Source organism: Melitaea cinxia, chromosome 13 (genome assembly GCF_905220565.1).
Source record: "Melitaea cinxia chromosome 13, ilMelCinx1.1, whole genome shotgun sequence".
In the NCBI taxonomy this organism is placed as follows: domain Eukaryota; kingdom Metazoa; phylum Arthropoda; class Insecta; order Lepidoptera; family Nymphalidae; genus Melitaea; species Melitaea cinxia.
Window position 1 is genome coordinate 15,434,047 of NC_059406.1, and position 18,354 is coordinate 15,452,400.

The 18,354-nt window shown below is 36.6% G+C and overlaps 1 protein-coding gene across 1 annotated transcript in view; it reads right to left on the minus strand.

The window, feature by feature from the left end:
- LOC123658949 (ras-specific guanine nucleotide-releasing factor 1-like) overlaps nucleotides 1-18,354 on the minus strand; it is a 56,591-nt gene that overhangs the window by 5,904 nt on the left and 32,333 nt on the right. The window contains 18 exon segments of the mRNA XM_045594240.1: nucleotides 3,760-3,828; nucleotides 4,618-4,735; nucleotides 5,399-5,478; nucleotides 5,978-6,126; nucleotides 6,925-7,058; nucleotides 8,031-8,128; nucleotides 8,735-8,933; nucleotides 9,207-9,356; nucleotides 10,240-10,260; nucleotides 10,777-10,847; nucleotides 11,305-11,407; nucleotides 13,015-13,187; nucleotides 15,072-15,337; nucleotides 15,656-15,728; nucleotides 15,800-15,867; nucleotides 16,445-16,507; nucleotides 17,190-17,369; nucleotides 17,724-17,975. Of these exon segments, the coding sequence (XP_045450196.1) occupies nucleotides 3,760-3,828; nucleotides 4,618-4,735; nucleotides 5,399-5,478; nucleotides 5,978-6,126; nucleotides 6,925-7,058; nucleotides 8,031-8,128; nucleotides 8,735-8,933; nucleotides 9,207-9,356; nucleotides 10,240-10,260; nucleotides 10,777-10,847; nucleotides 11,305-11,407; nucleotides 13,015-13,187; nucleotides 15,072-15,337; nucleotides 15,656-15,728; nucleotides 15,800-15,867; nucleotides 16,445-16,507; nucleotides 17,190-17,369; nucleotides 17,724-17,975 (2,267 nt within the window).

Below are 18,354 nucleotides of genomic sequence, written 5' to 3' on the forward strand. Positions count from 1 at the left end.
CTTGAAATATAGATCCTTGCCGCCAAGTATAAGGCCACAGCTACCTCATTTGCTTATTCACTGACGTAATTTGGCTTTAGTAGGTGTTATGGATAAAATTTTAAAAGAATATTTAGACAGCACTCAAAATTCATCTGATACTCACTCACTTCTGTACTGTAGAGCTGCAGCTGTGTGTAACATACCTAATGTGAATTTTAAATCAAATAAAATTGCTTTACCATCCCACGCAGCTCCAGCTTAGCAAGCCAGGATTGAGAAAAGAATAAATTTAACCAGAACCCTAATAGCCAAATTAACATGTTTCAGGGGAGGTAACAGGCGCCCGAAAATTATGCGGTTGGTACACCAGGCTTTTACGGGTACAAATAACACGTGGTTCAATAAGTCCCGAGACTAAGTACTAAAAAAAGGTCTTTTTTATAAAATTAATTTTTATTCATCAACATAGTCTCCTCCAAGAGCGATACAGTCCCTCCAACGCTTTTCTAACTTTTCTATTCCATGTGTGTAGAACGATTTGTCTTTGGCTTCAAAATAAGCCTCCGTTGCTGCGATAACTTCACTATTTGAGTCAAATTTCTTACCCTGAAGCATTTTTTTGAGGTCTGCAAACAGCCAGTAATCGCTGGGGGCCAAGTCTGGCGAATAAGGGGGATGAGGAAGCAATTCGAAGCCCAATTCGTTAATTTTGGCCATCGTTCTCACGGACTTGTGACAAGGCGCGTTGTCCTGGTGAAACACCACTTTCTTTTTGTTCATGTGAGGCCGTTTATCCGCAATATCGTACTTCAATCGCTCCAATAAGCACATGTAATAGTCACTATTTATATTTTGCCCCTTTTCAAGGTAGTCGATGAAAAGTATTCCATGCGCATCCCAAAATATAGACGCCATAACCTTACCGGCCGATTTCTGAGTCTTTGGACGCTTCGGGCGGCTTTCACCAGCCGCTCTCCACTCCGCTGCCTGCCGATTGGATTCCGGAGTGAAATGGTATATCCAGGTTTCATCCATTGTTACATACCGACGTAAAAAATCCTTTTTATTATGATTCATCAGCGCCAAACATCGCTCTGAATCATTGATACGTTGTTCCTTTTGATTAGTTGTAAGCAAACGCGGCACCCACTTAGAAAAAAGCTTTTTCATGGCCAAATTTTTATGTAAAATAGTGAAAACACTACCAGCTGAAATCTTCACTATCTGGGCTATCTCTCGCACTTTTACCTTCCGATCTTCCAATACGATTTTGAGGACTTGGTTAATATTTTGTTGAGTCACTGCTTCATTTGGACGACCTGAGCGTTCCCCATCATTGGTGTCCATGCGACCGCGTTTGAAGTCGGCATACCACCGACAAAGTGTTGCTTTAGAGGTAGCTGATCCTGCATAACATTTTATAAGCCATTGCTGTGCTTCAATGGTATTTTTTCCCATTAAAAAACAATGTTTTATCAACACGCGAAACTCGTTTTTTTCCATTGTATCGAAATTACAACCGTAGCGTCACTTAAATGTTTCAAAATCAATAATTTTATTGTTCCATTTTTAAAAATTTGACACATATTCTTGTATTGATAGCCAGTACTTTTTAAAAATCAAAAGAGTTTTTAATTTATGCGCCATTTCCAGGTTAGTCTCGGGACTTATTGAACGATCTAGTATAACATCCAATTAGTACATAACATCAGTCTCAGAGCGCATTGATTTTCTGAAACAAAAGCTCTGTACATGAGCAAAACGCATTAAGAGGTATAAAAAACGCAAGGATCGGTATCATTTAAATCATTACATCATCATCATCATCATTACAGCCTATACAGTCCACTGCTGGACATAGGCCTCCACAAGTTTACGCCAAAAATAACGTGAACTCATGTGTTTTGCCCATAGTCACCACGCTGGGCAGGCGGGTTGGTGACCGCAGTACTGGCTTTGTCGCACCGAAGACGCTGCTGCCCGTCTTCGGCCTGTGTATTTCAAAGCCAGCAGTTGGATGGTTATCCCGCCACCGATCGGCTTTTTAAGGTCCAAGGTGGTAGCGGAACTGTGTTATGCCTTAGTCGCCTCTTACGACACCCACGGGAAGAGAGGGGGTGGCTATATTCTTTAGTACCGTAGCCACACAGTATATCATCTAAATAGCGTATTTCAAAGCGACCAACGAAAGGCATAAAAGAATTGGGAACGGTGCACAACTAATGTGGTCAATGGTGATTTACCGAACCGAGACTCGATAACTAATTTTTGGCAAAATATTTGGTCGCATCCCATTGACCACATTGAGAGTGGTTAGATGGATGTTGTCAGGAAGAGGTGCAGCTCACTTCCACAAATGGAAAAAATAAAGATAAGTTCAGAAGTCGAATTGGAAATGCCCTGGAAGGATGGATTGCATAACTTTTGGCTTAAATGGTTCCATATTTCGTACCCTATTCTGGCATCACAATTTCAAGATGCAATTTTTAATAATTCACTGCCAAAATTTATGACGACTGGCACCATGTTCCTGTTATACAAATCGGGATGTACCGCTGATCCAAAAAAACGCCCTATAACTTGCGTACCCACCATCTATAAGCTACTTACATCTGTTATCGTCGAAAAAATTCCAAAACATATTACTACAAATAATATTTTGGCTACGACTCAGAACGGATGTAAGTCTGTATCAAGGAACTTCTTCTCATAGACATGACCATATGCCAACAGGTACGTCGAAACCGAAAAAATCAGGCTACCGCTTGGGTTGACTACAAGAAAGCGTATGATTCAGTGCCTCATACATGGCTTTTGAAAGTAACAGAGCTTTACAAAATTGATGCTACTTTGTGCTCTTTTCTGTGGAACACTTTTTTACGTCATCCGGGTGCGGTCGATGTTTCAGGATCGACTGAACCGATAAGGATTATGCGGGGTATTTTTAAGGTGATAGTTTGACTCTATTGTGATTTTTAAGTCCATTGTGGTGTGTGTATTTTTATTTGTCTTTTTGCTGACTAGCTGACCCCGCAAACGTTGTTTTGCCTTAAATTTTATTAACCCTCTCAATCCCTCCCCCCCCCTATAACTTAGGGGAATGAAAAATAGATGTTGGCCGATTCCCAGACCTACCCGATATGCACACAAAATTTTATAATATTTTATTAATCCTCTTAACGCCCCCCCCCCCCTGCCCTTCTTATAACTAAGGAGTATGAAAAAAGATGTTGTTCGAAAAATGTAATCATAAGGAAATATATTGAATAAAAGAAATAATAATATACTTTACTGCACATTTAAATAAAAAACAAAATTTAGATTATAAGCAATTATAGTAATAAATTGTACAACCAGGCGATCTTATTGCTAAAAAGCAATCTCATCCAGACAACCTAATAATGAAAGGGATATTGCTTTTTAGATGGGAAGCTGGTACATAAATATAAATAAGTAAAAAAATAGAATATATAACAATTATATACACATGTACATTATACACATACGTACGCAATAAGAAATAAATGAATATAAACATTTACATGCACATAAATGTATAAATAATCTAATTATTTCAATTTTAACAGTTACACAGAATTACTAGTTAAACATTAATTAATAATGTTATGTTGTCAAAAAATAGAGACTAAAACTAGTTGTTTTTGGGGAAGAACTTGCTTTATCATAATACTTTTACTAGAGCTTCCAATCTTTCGCTAATCAGCGCAACCACATTCGATTATTTCATTGATATTTTTTGGAAATAAAGTATCTCACCTTTGGTATGTGATCAATTTTATACGGAGTCTGCTGGAAGTTTCTGATTTCCCGTATTACGTGTGCGATCTGAAAAAATAAATTACTGACAAGAATTTCCTAATCCAATATCAAACAATTACTTTAAAAAAAATCAATTAAGAAATAAATGTCTCATATCAGTAGTGTAAAACTTTTAGGCAACTCGTAGTAAGATGTGAATCTTGTTTCCCGGATCATACAAAAATATCGGTTTGGCTTATAAAAATTGGGATGTGCAAAAATCGAACCCGAGATCACTAGTGCATCATTTAATTACTGTGACTACTCTGCGTATAGCCAGACACATATGCCCGAAAATTCCAACAAATCTCAAGAAATCATCTCATTATCATCTTTAAGAAAATGTACCTACATGCTTTTACCCATGCGACAGCGTCATGGTAACGAAAGGGCTGCCTTAAAATCAAAATAAATACCATTCAAATGACAGTATTTAATAAAATGTACCTCAACCTTACTGCTCTCAAGTGGTATTGTGTTCCAGTGGTGAGTAAGGTAGATACTCCTGGGGAGGGGTTCAGGGGCCCCTACAACAAGCTTGCGACGCCTCTGGTGCTGAGGTTGTTCATAGCCTACAGTATCCGCTTAACATAAGTCGAACACTTGTTTACCACCTTCATCACTCCAGCCTCGCAGTCCACTGCTGGACATAGGCCTCCAAATGTTCGCGCCAAAAATGGCGTGAACTCATGTATGTTGCCCATAGTCACCACGCTGGACAGGTGGGTTGGTGACCGCTGGGCTGGCTTTACCGAAGACGCTGCTGCCCATATTTGCCCTTAGTTTTGTAAACGTGCTTATAGTAAAATGACTTGCCATTCTCATCTTGGAAAAATTCAACAATCCTTCCGGCGTGTAGTTCGTGGTTCCTTCTTCTATAAACGACAGGTCTGATAAATACATGCCCAAATAGGGAATGCAGGGAGGATCGCATCTATAATTATAAAAAAAGAACATTAAGTGCTGTACTAAAATTATAATGTATTAGTATTCAGTATAATCAATATGCAATTTAATGCGAAGTCCATTAAAACACTGAATTGACCGATAGCTACATATTTTAACCAACTTCAAAAAGGAGGAGGTTCTCAATTCGACTGTATATATTTTTCGTATGTTTATTACTTTATAAAATTTTACTCGGTGTACCGATTTTGATGATTCCTTTTTTAATCTATAGCTGATGCTTGTTGTGTGGTCCCAATTAAATTTGAATTGATATCTGACGAATACTTCTTGAGTCGTCTCTAATAATGCACATTCCGTTGTTTATTATTTTGACTACGAACGGTGTAGGTATTACTTATCCATGTAAACTGTCTGATTTTTTATTTGTGAGCAAATATAATTATTTTATGTAAATCGCAACTGATATTATAAAACCCATAATGAATGGTATAAAAACTTACGAAACATAAATAACAACGGCTGCAAGAGCAATTTACTACAATAAAGCATACAAGATTATTAGAATAAAAATCAAAAATTATTTCATTCAAGCAAGCCTCATAATCAAATTCTAATCGTCCATTAACAAATTAAAATAATACTAATTTTAATTATTTAATTATAGCTATTGTAGTTAGATTTATCAAACCTGTGCAAAGCTTCACGCAGCACTCTGAAACGACACTCAGACGACGTCAAATTCTGCATTCTCTCTATAGTTTATTTGCTCTGAAACATAATCAATAATTAAATATATGGTTTTTTATTTAATGTATATTACAATTTTATATAATAAGCTGTATCTATATCGAAACTACTACTACTACTGGCTTTGAAATACACAGGCCGAAGACGCGCAGCAGCGTCTTCGGTGCGAGAAAGCCAGTACTGCGGTCACCAACCCGCCTGCCCAGCGTGGTGACTTTGGGCAACACACATGAGTTCACACCATTTTTGGCGTGAACTTATGGAGGCCTACGTCTACCAGTGGACTGTGATATGCTAAAATGATGATGATGATGATGATGATGATGATGATGATGATGATGATGATGATGATGATGATGATGATCTATATCGAAAGAAAACTTTATTTCTTGCACCTTATATTTTTTCTTGAGGGGTAATTCCAAAAAATACAATCAATGAGTGTCTACTCTAACTTGGTATAAAAGATTAACCAAAAGTTTGACCCGAAACTTTCATTCGTAATCATGAAAATACTCACAGTCTTAGACACCTTCTCCCAAGTTTTCTTCAAACGGAATATTGAAGTGTTGGACAGCGCAGCGCAGACCTGCAGAACTCCGTTGAAGTTGTGCAGACATCTGGCGATGTCGGCCACGGCCGCCCACTTCTCAATAGCTGCGACTCGACCTATAGCAGTAGACAATTTTAAAGTTAAGTTGAGTAAATTTTTTAGACAACTTTCTAAGTAATTTTGTCGAATTTGTTGATGATAATAATTTAAAAAAAACACTATTTAATTAGCGCATTTTCCCTCTCGCATCACTTATTGGAGAAAGGATTATTATTCTTGTCAATTTTTACGTCGACTTACGTTGTCTTATACCTCATAATTAATTACTTGGTGTACCGATTTTTGATGACTCTTCTTTTTGTCAAAAGTTAGTGCTTGTCATGTTTTCTCATTGAATTTCATCAAGATCTGACGAGTCTTTTTGAGCTGTCTCTAATAATGCGTTTTGACTTGGTTACTTTTTCGTTTACGAGCTAATACAATTATACTACAAAGCAGATCATGAGAAAAGATGAAAAAATAGCGAAAGGAAATGGAATAATTTTTTGAAGTTCCAACCAGTTATACTCGTAATTTGTATTTAATTATAATCTTAAGATTGAAATTTTACGTCCCGAGGATGAAAAGGTTAAAGAATTATAATATATCTTCTATATAAATAAAAATGAATGTTGCTAAGCGTATAACTCGAGAATTATGGCTCGACCAATTCGGCTATTTTTTTTTGTGTATTACTTAAGGTTCACGAAAGGTATTATTAATACTAATAATACGGAAATAAATAAAAAAATTAAAAAAGTTAAAAACACGAGATATAAACAAAGTGATCACTCGAAAAACGTTACATTTATCTAATTTTTACTATTAACTTTTGACCAAACGAAGTAGCTAGTAAATAAATACAAAGTCATCACCAGCGAGGGTGAACTTCTTGAGTATCTCGGAGATGACGAGGTTGGAGATGTGGTTGAAGTGCGCCGTCATCATGAGGATGTGCGGCGCGCGCACCGCCTTGTCGCTCTTGGTCCACGCCTGCCCCAGGAACTCCCTGGACACAGAGGTAACAACGCTGGAGAACTCTTCTCCCTTGCCTAGAAGAACTTCAGCCTAGATTGTCGTGTAGGCCTATACCGTACTGTACTACTGCCACTGCTACTGTATTGCCAGCAAGTTCATAGTTAACTACGGAATTCATAACCAATTATTCCATGGAGAATCTAAATTTTAAATAGGTTATATCTTTAAATTAATAATAATTAATTTTGAATTCGTAAAATGATCCAAAAGTGCTTCTAAAGCCTTTTAAATGAAGTAATTTCTCATTTTGATTTTGATCGGCTAAGCCTTTTTTATATTTTAGTTTCCCAGGAGTAAAAAGTTTATCTATCAAGTAGGTTTACAATTTAATGTCATTATTTAATTTCATCCTGCACTAAACTTTTACTATTTACGCCTTTAGTGAAGAAGAATTTCTAGCTTAAAGGACTGGTGTTAGCTTTACACTTTAACAGGCAATTTTTTCCTACGAATGATGTAAATCAGCAGTCACAACTTTTTTTATCTCATCTACATTCTATATACTCGTAATATGTTTATGAAGTAGTGTGTTACGCATATTAATTTGCTAAATTTTTTTTTATTAAATAATGGGCTTCCTCTTGACCCCAGTCTAGCTCAAGAGCAGAGACGAAGTTGAAGATGGAGCGAGCTCGCCCAGAAAAAGCCTGTTCACTGGCGCTTTAAACATGTTCGGGTTGTATAAACTCGGAAATACAGACGCCGGCAGGACATTCCACTCCTTGGCTGTGTGCATTAAAAAAGATGATTCGAAGCGCTTTGTACGTATGAGGGGATTATCAATCAGGTAGGGATGAAAGCCTGCAGTACACCTGGAAGTACGATAGAAGAAAGGAGATGGGGGTATGAGCTCGTGCAGCTGTAGGGCACACTCCCCAAAGTACAATCTGTAAAATACATATCCAAATATGAATTTTGAGTTTCTTATAATAAATTTACTCACTCGCTATGTATGAAACTGAAGATTTGGTAATCCAGATAGGTCATTTGTTCAGCAATCTCCAGCGCTGATAGGGTTTCGATATTCTCTTTGGTAGGAACCTTGAATTGAAGAAAAATATCTTTAGCTTACTGTCCAATTACAGTTTTTTGAATTCTTTTTTGCTTAAAACTAATTTTTAACCGACGTCAAAAAAGAAGTTAGTAAGAAGGAGGTTACTCAATTCGACCGTATGTATATGTATGTAAGGGGATAACTTCGTCGTTTATGAACCGATTTTGATAATTCTTTTTTTTTTTTTTGTTAGAAAAGAGATATCCTAGGGGTACTACCGTGATAAGGAAACCAGGATCTGATGGGATCTTAGAGAAATCGATAGAAACCTTCGAAAATTGTAGTGACGACTAGTGCCTTTGTTAATTTTTTTCGTCAACTTACGTTGTATTACTTGTAACTGTGTAATTGAAGTCGATTTTTTTTGTTTGCGAGCAAACACAATTATTGTCATAAATTAAGATAAAAGTTTCACAACAATCTAAAGATAATAAAATTGGATGTAACAAAAAAAAAACTTTTTTTTGAAAGTAAATGTAACGCTCCTTTTTTATAGTAAATCCTGACTTCTACACGCAGACTTCTGAAGATCTCTTGTAACCTTAACATTTCGTACAATAATTGTAATGAATAACCACTTTCAAAACACTTACTCTCGGTGGCAGAAACAAGGCTTTCAAATCGACAGCTCTGTCGGGAGGTCTTTCAAGTAAACGCAACAGTTGCGCCGCTGACTTATGCTCGGCGGGTAGTAGTCCTGGACTCGCTTCGATCTCCTTCAAAAAGTCCATCGTCAACCCTCGGAGCCGCTCATCGGACCAGAAGTCTGAAGAGTGTTTGGATACCCAGTGCCTAATGAATATGTTTTTGTAATGTTAATTGAACCATAATTAGACAATAGTTTTAGTTAAAATCTCATTGCACATGCAATAAATAATGTATAGAATTACGTATTTGAAATCCCAAAACAATAATAACTCATTACTGGTTATAATGAGAAATAATATACTTCAAGTAAACAAAAGTAAGAAGGCATGGTCTTGTGTGAAGATCTAGTTCCGTTCTCAGTGTATTTTTTAACAATTTAAGTGCGTTTTATTATAATTTTAGGATAACAATAATTACCTTAAAACGTTCAACACTCTCATAGTAGCAGCTGTTGATATAACAGAATCTCGTCGTGTTTGAGGAGGAGAGGTCGGTGGTGGAGATCGAGGGTTCGATGACGCTGAAGTAGCCACAGCAAAAGCAACCGCTGCCGTCGATGTACTGCTCCTATACATAACACCATCAGATAATAATGACTTAACCAAAAAACACAAACTAAATCAATATTACTTATTATAATCAAAAGTTTAAATAGAAAAGAAAGATGCAGTGAAAGAGATAAAAATGGAGGTGATATAGAAATAGACAGAACATGCAATATGTGTAATAAGCTATTGGAGAAAACGATAAAATATTGAAAGTTAAGAGATTAAAAAATGACTGAAATAATAATGTAATTGAAACATGCAAATTTTTATTGTTTTATTTAAATGAAGAGTATAGTATCCGTCTAAGCATTAATTATTACAGTAGTTTTCTTCTTGCTAAGCCCGTACCAGAATCATTTAAAAGGTTTTGTCAATTTTAGTTTGATGAATTGTGATTTTGTTTCATTTAACAAAATTGTTTTATTATCAACAAACAATATTTGATATTACTTTATAAACAATATCAATATTATACTAGGCTTTATTACGTGTATTACATTTTGTTCGTTTTTATATATTTTATCAGACTACATTTACATTAATACAACAATAACTACTCAACGAATAATGAATAAATGTGTTTAGGGTGCAGTTTGTTTTGGGAAATGTATTTATGTGTAAAGAGGTACTATTGTTGTGCAATACGTGTCGATGTTTTTCGAAATTACAAGTTCGGGTCAAAAATTTGGTCTGGTTAGTGCTTGGACATTTGTGGGCTTTGTGATACATTTTTGTATGTGTCATTGTAACGCTTTATTTCGATCAACTATATTCCATACGCTAGTATAATGCCGGTATCAAAGGGAAAAAAATGCCACAATTATCTAGGTGAAGCGATTTTTTTTCAAGGTTCCGCTACGCATCTCTACTCGGAGCTACTGTTAACTCAACCTCTTACTCACCATAACAGGTCTTTTCCAAAGCTGTTAAACGAATATTCATAAATAACATGATATCAAACTAACCAGTAAAATTTTAGGAGATATTAACCAAGACCACACTGAAAATCAAATCCAAAATTACCTGGAATTGATTGCTTCGAAAGATTAATTGAAACGATTTAAAAGACAAGAATTCAATAATTTTTAACTTTTGCACGACAGTCCGTCTTATTAGACGGACTGTCGTGCAAAAGTTATTAATAAGCCAGTCCTTATATTCGGAAAACGATTCGTTTTGCTTTGGACCGTTAAATTTCGAACAAAATTTCGGTTCTGAATTAAACGTTTTGTGAGCAAACGAAACGTTTCCTGACAATACTGACTGATGGCCATTGGAAATTAGTTGACAAAGAGAAAAGTACGTTCCATGCTAAAACACCAATCAATGAAAGTCCGTTTAGTGCTGAATTTATATAATGATATAATGGTATATTTATGGTCTTGAGAAATAGAGAAGATGAATTGAATCGTTTTATAATTGTAAATCGATCGTTTTACCTTCTGTGCGACTGGCGAAAGGAAGTTATAACAACTCCAGCTTTTGATTGACTGGTCTCTCGACGATAATTCTGCAAATACAGATATTGTAAAAAAAAATATCGAGTACCTATAACATTGTTAATTTTTGTCATTGGAATTCAAAGTGTTTTTTTTTTCATTCATATAGTTTAGATTCAAGACTCGTGGCATCAATACTGAAGTACGTTAAGATTTTCATCGTCAGTTGGTACACTCGTAAATGTATTCTCAAACAAGTAATGGTGACTAATAACTCAAAATATTACAATAGTACTCTATGTGAATTTAAAATATTAATCGATAAACAATAATAAATATATTTTTTTAATTTTGAGCAAAATTTAATTTTTTAATTTCTTAACCCGCCAAACGTAACAGTCTCTTGGCGAAGGTCAAAGAAGTTACTTAAGTTGAAATTTATTCGTACAAGAAACAAATAATTATTTGAAATATCTTTTATGATTAATGCGGAAAATGTTCTACATTACAGTAGTAAAACCTAATTACCTGCATTTGAGACACTTGAGAGGTGACAGAAGTCCTAGGTTCAGAGCCACCCCAGTACCGACGCCTCTCGCTGTTGATCGACGAATTTGTACAACGCCTTTCGCTACAATTTTATTTTTTTATATTAACTTTGGTAAAATTATCTTATAAATAAATAAATATCTCCACGATACACACACGGTCGTCTGTTCCTAAAGTAAGCAACTTAATGCTTGTGTTGAAGGTAACAGCCGACTGGTGGCTACATTTTATTTTTTCGATAAACGTACTTATAAATAATACGTATATAAATAAATATATATTACACCCAGACTCAGGGTGGAAATCGAACCCACAACACCCGGAGCAAAAAGCAGGGTCACTACAAACTGCGCCAACGGTATAGTCATACATAAATATTTTCAATTAGTCAACAGCACTATCAACAAACTGTTTCAGATGCCTATTTGCACTTCATTGAATAAGACTACTGCAATTTCAGCTCTATTGACGTCACCGATCGATTCGAAAAAGGTCTTACAGCTGCATCAGGGACCTCAATGCTTGCTCTCATTTCTCAAGAAGTACTTAGTTCCCGTGATGAGTAAGGTAACCAGAGCTTCTGGAGGGTCTGGAATGTCCATAAAGTGCCTGTAATGCTCTTGATATTGCAGGCGTTTATCGGTTACGGTAACTGCTTACCATCAATTTATTTTTCAGTTATTTTTTTAACAAGATTCACGGGCTCTGAGTTGCCCGTGCCATTTACTACATCAAATATTTGTTACTATAGGGTGTGCGTTTTTTTACAATAGTTTAACTTCAGACCAGCAGTTCTATAACCATGTGGAATTGCTAGGATGCTCCGACACTGACCGCTTTATATTGCTATAACGATATTAAATCTACATTAATAACTAATAATAATAAATACTAATAATAATTACGCGAGTGGAGGATAATGAAATTTCGCACACTTATAGTTTATATAGAGGAGTGCAGTTTGCTAATTTTTTTTTAATTATAGATAAAAATACATTAAAACAATAAAAAAAAAACATTACACACACTATCATGTATTTGACACACACAAGCATATTATACTTGTAGTAGTTTTGATTTACATTTTCAATTATGGTCGAATTTCGACCACTGAGCGACCACTAATATGTAATAAATATATGAAACATACAATGAATACGCAATATATATTAAATGTATAACAATATATCCTTGTTTGTTTGCTTTTTTTACCACTTTATCTACATCATTACATAGTATAAAATAAAAGACACTTCCCGCTACCTGTACGCTTAGATCTTTAAAACTACGCAACAGATTTTAATGCGGTTTTCTTTATTAATAGAGTGATTCCAGAGGAAGGTTTATAATTATGTATAATACATGTCTTGTGGATCTCCTACCGTGCCTCGGAGAGCACGTTAAGCAGTCGGTCCTGGTTGTTATCATGTACCCTGATAGCGATCGTTACTCATAGTAGGGAATATATCCGCCGACCCGTATCGGAGCAGCGTGGTGGATTGAGCTCTGATCCTTATCCTACAAAGGGAAAGAGGCCTATGCCCAGTAGTGGGATATTACAGGCTGAAACGTAACATGCATAATTCAGTAGAGGGTCAGTGATAGTTTTTGCAGCCGTGCGAAGCCGGGGCGGGTCGCTAGTGTATAACTGAGCTACTAGGGTACCGCCACACTTGGCCGCCAGCGTACCTGATGGAGCGGCGGGGCGGCGCGCGCGCGGCCGTGTCGGAGGCGCGGCGAGGCTCGCCGGGCGCGCCGCCCCCGCCCCCGCCCGCGCCGTCCCGCGCGCCCTCGGAGCGGCGGCGCGCGTCGGCGGCGCCGGGCTGCAGGCGGCGCGGGCTCTCCGACAGCGTGCGCACGCGCTGCCGGACGCAGTGTGTCGCTTTGTACATCATATCTACTAGCTGTGCGGTCGCGAGAAACTTATTGTTCACTTCGCAGAGTTATCAAATAAATCTATATACATATAATAAAATGGTAGAAGAGTCAAAACTGTACATTGAATATTTTTTTTTAAGAATACTTGGGGTGTGATTAACAATCGATACCGAAGCCAAAAATATAGTTTTTAGAATTTTTGTCTGAATGTATGTCCGGGATAAACTCAAAAAGTACTGCATAGATTTCCTTCAAATTTGACACGAATATTATTAAGAAGTCGCGCCAACATATAGGCTACAAATTATCACGCTATCACATACGGGGAACGAGCAATGAACCTTTATTTGAACCTTTATTTCTTCAACGCATTCTGTAACAACGTGTAATCTAACCACACATATTTCAATTTGTTGTTATTATGTTAATAACCATGTCATAAGCTAGCTTCGCACTATAAATAAAGACATTCTGTAGTATATTTAGTATCAGCATTGCACCCGTGCGAAGCCGGGACGGGTCGCTAGTACATTTATAAAATAATAATTGTGTTTGCAGGCAAACGAAAAAAAACCGCTTTTAATTATATCGACAAGCAATACAACGTAGGTAGACGAAAAAATTGTCGCGTAAATACGCATTATCAAAGATCACTCCAAAAGTTGTAATCAAATCTCGATGAAATTTAAATGTGACCACATGATAAACATCGGCTTTCGATTAAACTAAAAATCATCAAAATCGGTACACTCAGTAAAAAGCTATGCGGTTTTTCGAGAGTTTCCCTCGATTTCTCTGAGATCCCATCATCAGATCCTGGTTTCCTTATCATGGTACCAAACTAAGGATATCTTCTTTCTAACGAAACAAGAATTATCAAAATCGGTTAATAAATGACGGAGTTATCCCCGAACATACATAAAGAAATATATATATATATACACGGTCGAATTGAGTAACCTCCTCCTTTTTTTAAAGTCGGTTAATAAAAATAGCCTGAGTTACTACTTAATATATCAGCTATCTGCCCTTAAAATCGGTTCAATAGTTTCAAAGATAAGGCGGAACAAACAGACGGACAGACAGACAAAAATGTGTGTACAGATCCATAATTATGCATTTAGTAAAAAGCTGTTATTTTAATATAACAAACAAACACTCCAATTTTATTTACTTGTATAGATGTAGCTGATGACAAAATATAAAATTTCAATGAGAATTATCATTTATTATATTATTAATAGTTTTATAATGAACAATAAAGTTAGAAATTCACACTCATTAACATAATACTTAATAAAATTTTAATAATTCGGTTCTTAGTATTACAAAATTGTAATCATGTTTTCTTTGTCATGAACGTTAAATTTGTAATTGACAAGGACGAGGTACTGAGCTTGAACGTATAACTGTAACATTTTACTGGGTGTACCGATTTGATGATTTATTCAAAAGCTGAGGTGTTTCTAATAATGCGTATTTAACTGACTATTTTTTCACTAACTGTGCTAATGATATTCTCATTTTATTACTTGTAAGGAGATGGTTTCTTCATTCGACTGTACATTTATATAATTTTTATGTGTGTTCGCGGATAACTTCGTCGTTTATGAACCGATTTTGCTGATTCTTTTTTCGTTGGAAAGAAGATAAACTAAATATGGTACCATGATAAGGAAACCAGGATCATATGATGACATCCCAGAGAGATCGAGGGGAATCTTCGAAAATCGTAGTGGCGACTAGTTTTTTCGTCTATTTACGGTTTTTTTTTTTTTTTGTTTGCTAGCAAACATAACTATTTTTATTTTAGAACAAACATATATTGGTTATGCATAAATACGAAAATTGGTACTAACATTACAAACCTCCGAGAAACGTTGGGATATTTTAAATTTATCGTCTTTTTTAAACTTATTTTTCTCCTGTTCCTCCTCCTTGTACTTGATATCCTCATCGCTCTGGTCCACGAGCTCGATGCTCTCATCTTTCGTGATAGCAGCTGCCGCTTTATCATTGTCCTTATCTGGTGTGGGACTCTCCGTTTTAGATATGGTATCAACTGGACTTGTCTTCTTAGGACTACCTACTAGGGTCACGGAGCTTACAGCACTCGGCGAAGATGGAGATGTGCCTGTTAGTATATTCACAATAATTCAGTTCAATGTATACAATCTACAGAATTTACGAAAAAAACGTATGGGGGCTAAAGCTCACCGGATCAGCTAGCATTAAATAAAAATTAATCTTCACTATATTAACTCTCATATCTGATTATATGAAACTGTGGCATTGATTTGATTGCAATTTACAAATATATATTTCGACGATAAATATATTCATTTAACAACAGCAGATAGCTCAGAGCTCGTTTCAAAATGGTGAGTATTATTTTATTTTTCACCTTTACAGAAAGTTTAAGAAAAATTGGATGTCAACTTACGTTCAGAACCTTTAAGAGTCTCGTTGCTCGAAGAAGTTGCCATAATTTTTGGGATTTGCAAATGGCTGTTATCTTCTTCGACCTAAAAGACGTAATTAGAGTAAATGTGGAAAACTAAAGATTTTTCCTAATCAAAGTAAAATAAGTACTGACTTTGCTAACATTGGAAGGTCGACGTGACGGTGCCGCTAAATATGGTGACAATTTGTCGTCTTCTTCACCTGAAAATAATAACTTGTTTACCAAAATCTTATATAAAAACGAAACGATAATAATTGATGAAACAATTTTACACAGATAAATACAATCTAGATGTATTTTTGTCTGTATTAGCAGAGCTTTTGTCTGAAGCAGCATAATTATTAATCAGTATGTGAAATTACAGACTTGGCTTCGACCTTGCTTTAGTCATCGAATCAGAAGAAAAATAAAGTTACTTCAGACTTGGCTCGGGCCTTTTGATATATCAGAACGAAACTTACAAATTCAAACTAGGCTGTATGGATTATAGTCCTTTGCCTTTCCCTAATGGGGATAAATTTTAAAACAATAACATATTAATCAGTATGGTCATATATATTTTTATAACAAAGGTGGACACCGGCACATTATCATTTTTGACCAGGAACATTGTCAGCGTATTGTTGGCCCTATCCCTGGCCTTCTCCAGGAGTCTTTCTCATTCATCATCTATGTTTTGCTTTCTAAACTAAGAGTTAGTAAACGTCCGTAAAAAGAAAGTCCCTAAAAAATGTAATGTAATTTAAAGAGAGTCAATGTGTTATAGAATAATATTACTTTTTCTCGATCCTCGCCAGAATCTTGATTGCCAGTCACGATCGCTGTATTCTGACCCATAACCTGAAATTAATAGCAATTCACTATTTTTCTCTAAAGCTTTGTAATTAAAATAAAAAAAAAAATTCTTGGCATATTATTAAAATTTATAAATGAGTTGAAAAAATAAACTAACCGTAGTCATTTTGCGTGATTATTATTGAAAGTAATAAGTATAAGCGCAAATGCTTAAAATTTACAATCCGGAATTTATTTTTTACAGTAGCAACTAATATACCTATCAATAAAAGTAGTAAAAAAAAATTCAAAGTTTCAAGCTTGAAAAGTCTTGATAAGTCTCGTTTTGCCTATGTATGTGAGTGTGTTTTTTTTTCGTTTTTTTTTTAAATATGTATGTGCGTGTGCGTGTTTTTTTGTGAGTGTGTCTGTGTGCGTGTTTGTTTGCGAGTGCGTCTGTGTGCGTGTTTGTTAGTGAGTGCCGCTGTGTGCGTGTCGGCTTGCGAGCGCCGCTGTGTGCGTGTGGGCTTGCGAGCGCCGCTGTGTGCGTGTGGGCTTGCGAGCGCCGCTGTGTGCGTGTGGGCTTGCGAGCGCCGCTGTGTGCGTGTGGGCTTGCGAGCGCCGCTGGGTGCGTGTGGGCTTGCGAGCGCCACTGTGTGCGTGTCTGCTCGCAAGCGCCACTGTGTGCGTGTGTGCTCGCGAGCGCCGCTGTGTGCGTGTGTGCTCGCGAGCGCCGCCGTGACGTCACCGGAGACGGAGCTGGCGCCGCTGGCCTTGCGCGCGGCGGCGGGCTCCGGCGGCGGCGGCTCGTCCTGCGACTGCTCGTAGAACACGCGCTGCAGCGCCTGCAGCACCGTCACGCCGTCCGTGAACACGCGGTACGTCAGCAGGAACGTGTTCAGGAAGTCCACCGACAGGAACCGCAAATCTAGTGGAAAATAATTCATTTCATATTTGACAATACTTATCTATTCTGTACTATTACTATTTGCCACGTGAACGGAAGCCAACAGCCAAAAATAAATGTATTTTAAAACATTTTTATCTGAATATTGTCTGTACAGTGCTATTAAGTGGCATCTGATTTTTACTGGACCATTGATTAATGCAACCTGTAGACAGATATGATTTTTATAATTGAAATATAATTTAAACAATTACTACAAAGTTATAAAAAATATGAAATTAGACATCTTCTTTATATTTAACTAAACAATGATAAATTAACCTTATTTTTAATTTTTGTTTATTATGTAGGTACCTAATGTAAAAAAAATCTTACCAGTCAATCTCTGCAACAATCTCTCTGGAGTAGCCGATCTGATTTGCGGAACCTTGCACGAGTTGAGGGTTCTGCTGAACCGTATATCCACATCGTCAGTAAATAAGGCCCGATCGGAGCGACAGGCGGGCAGGCTCGCGGACGCTGCTCCACACGATCCACAAGCTCTGAGGAGTTCTGTTAGCGCTGCGCTTTCCATGCACTGCGCTAACTCACTGGTCCATGCTGCTTTTTCTTCGAGTGTTGCTGCAACTGTTATCGGAATAATTTACGATTTATAAAGATCAAACATTACAAAGATAATTGCATAAATAAAAGCTGATTAAATATAATAAACGTGCACACATAATAATGCTAACATAACAGAATGTGTTATGTTTGTGCGTGGAATTGTCAGCTATATCAAAGAGTGAGTTAGCTTCTAGAACATTTATATTTATACCATTTGACTCACTTGGTTACTTCTTAAGTTTCTGAAGTTTATGTTAAGTTAATATGAATTAGTATCATATATTTTTTTTATACAACTAGGTCGGAACAAGCGTACGGCTCACCAGAAATATCGTAAGCTCGTTGTCGACCCTACCCCTAATCCCCCCAGGAGCTCTGGTCACCTTACTCACCACAGGAA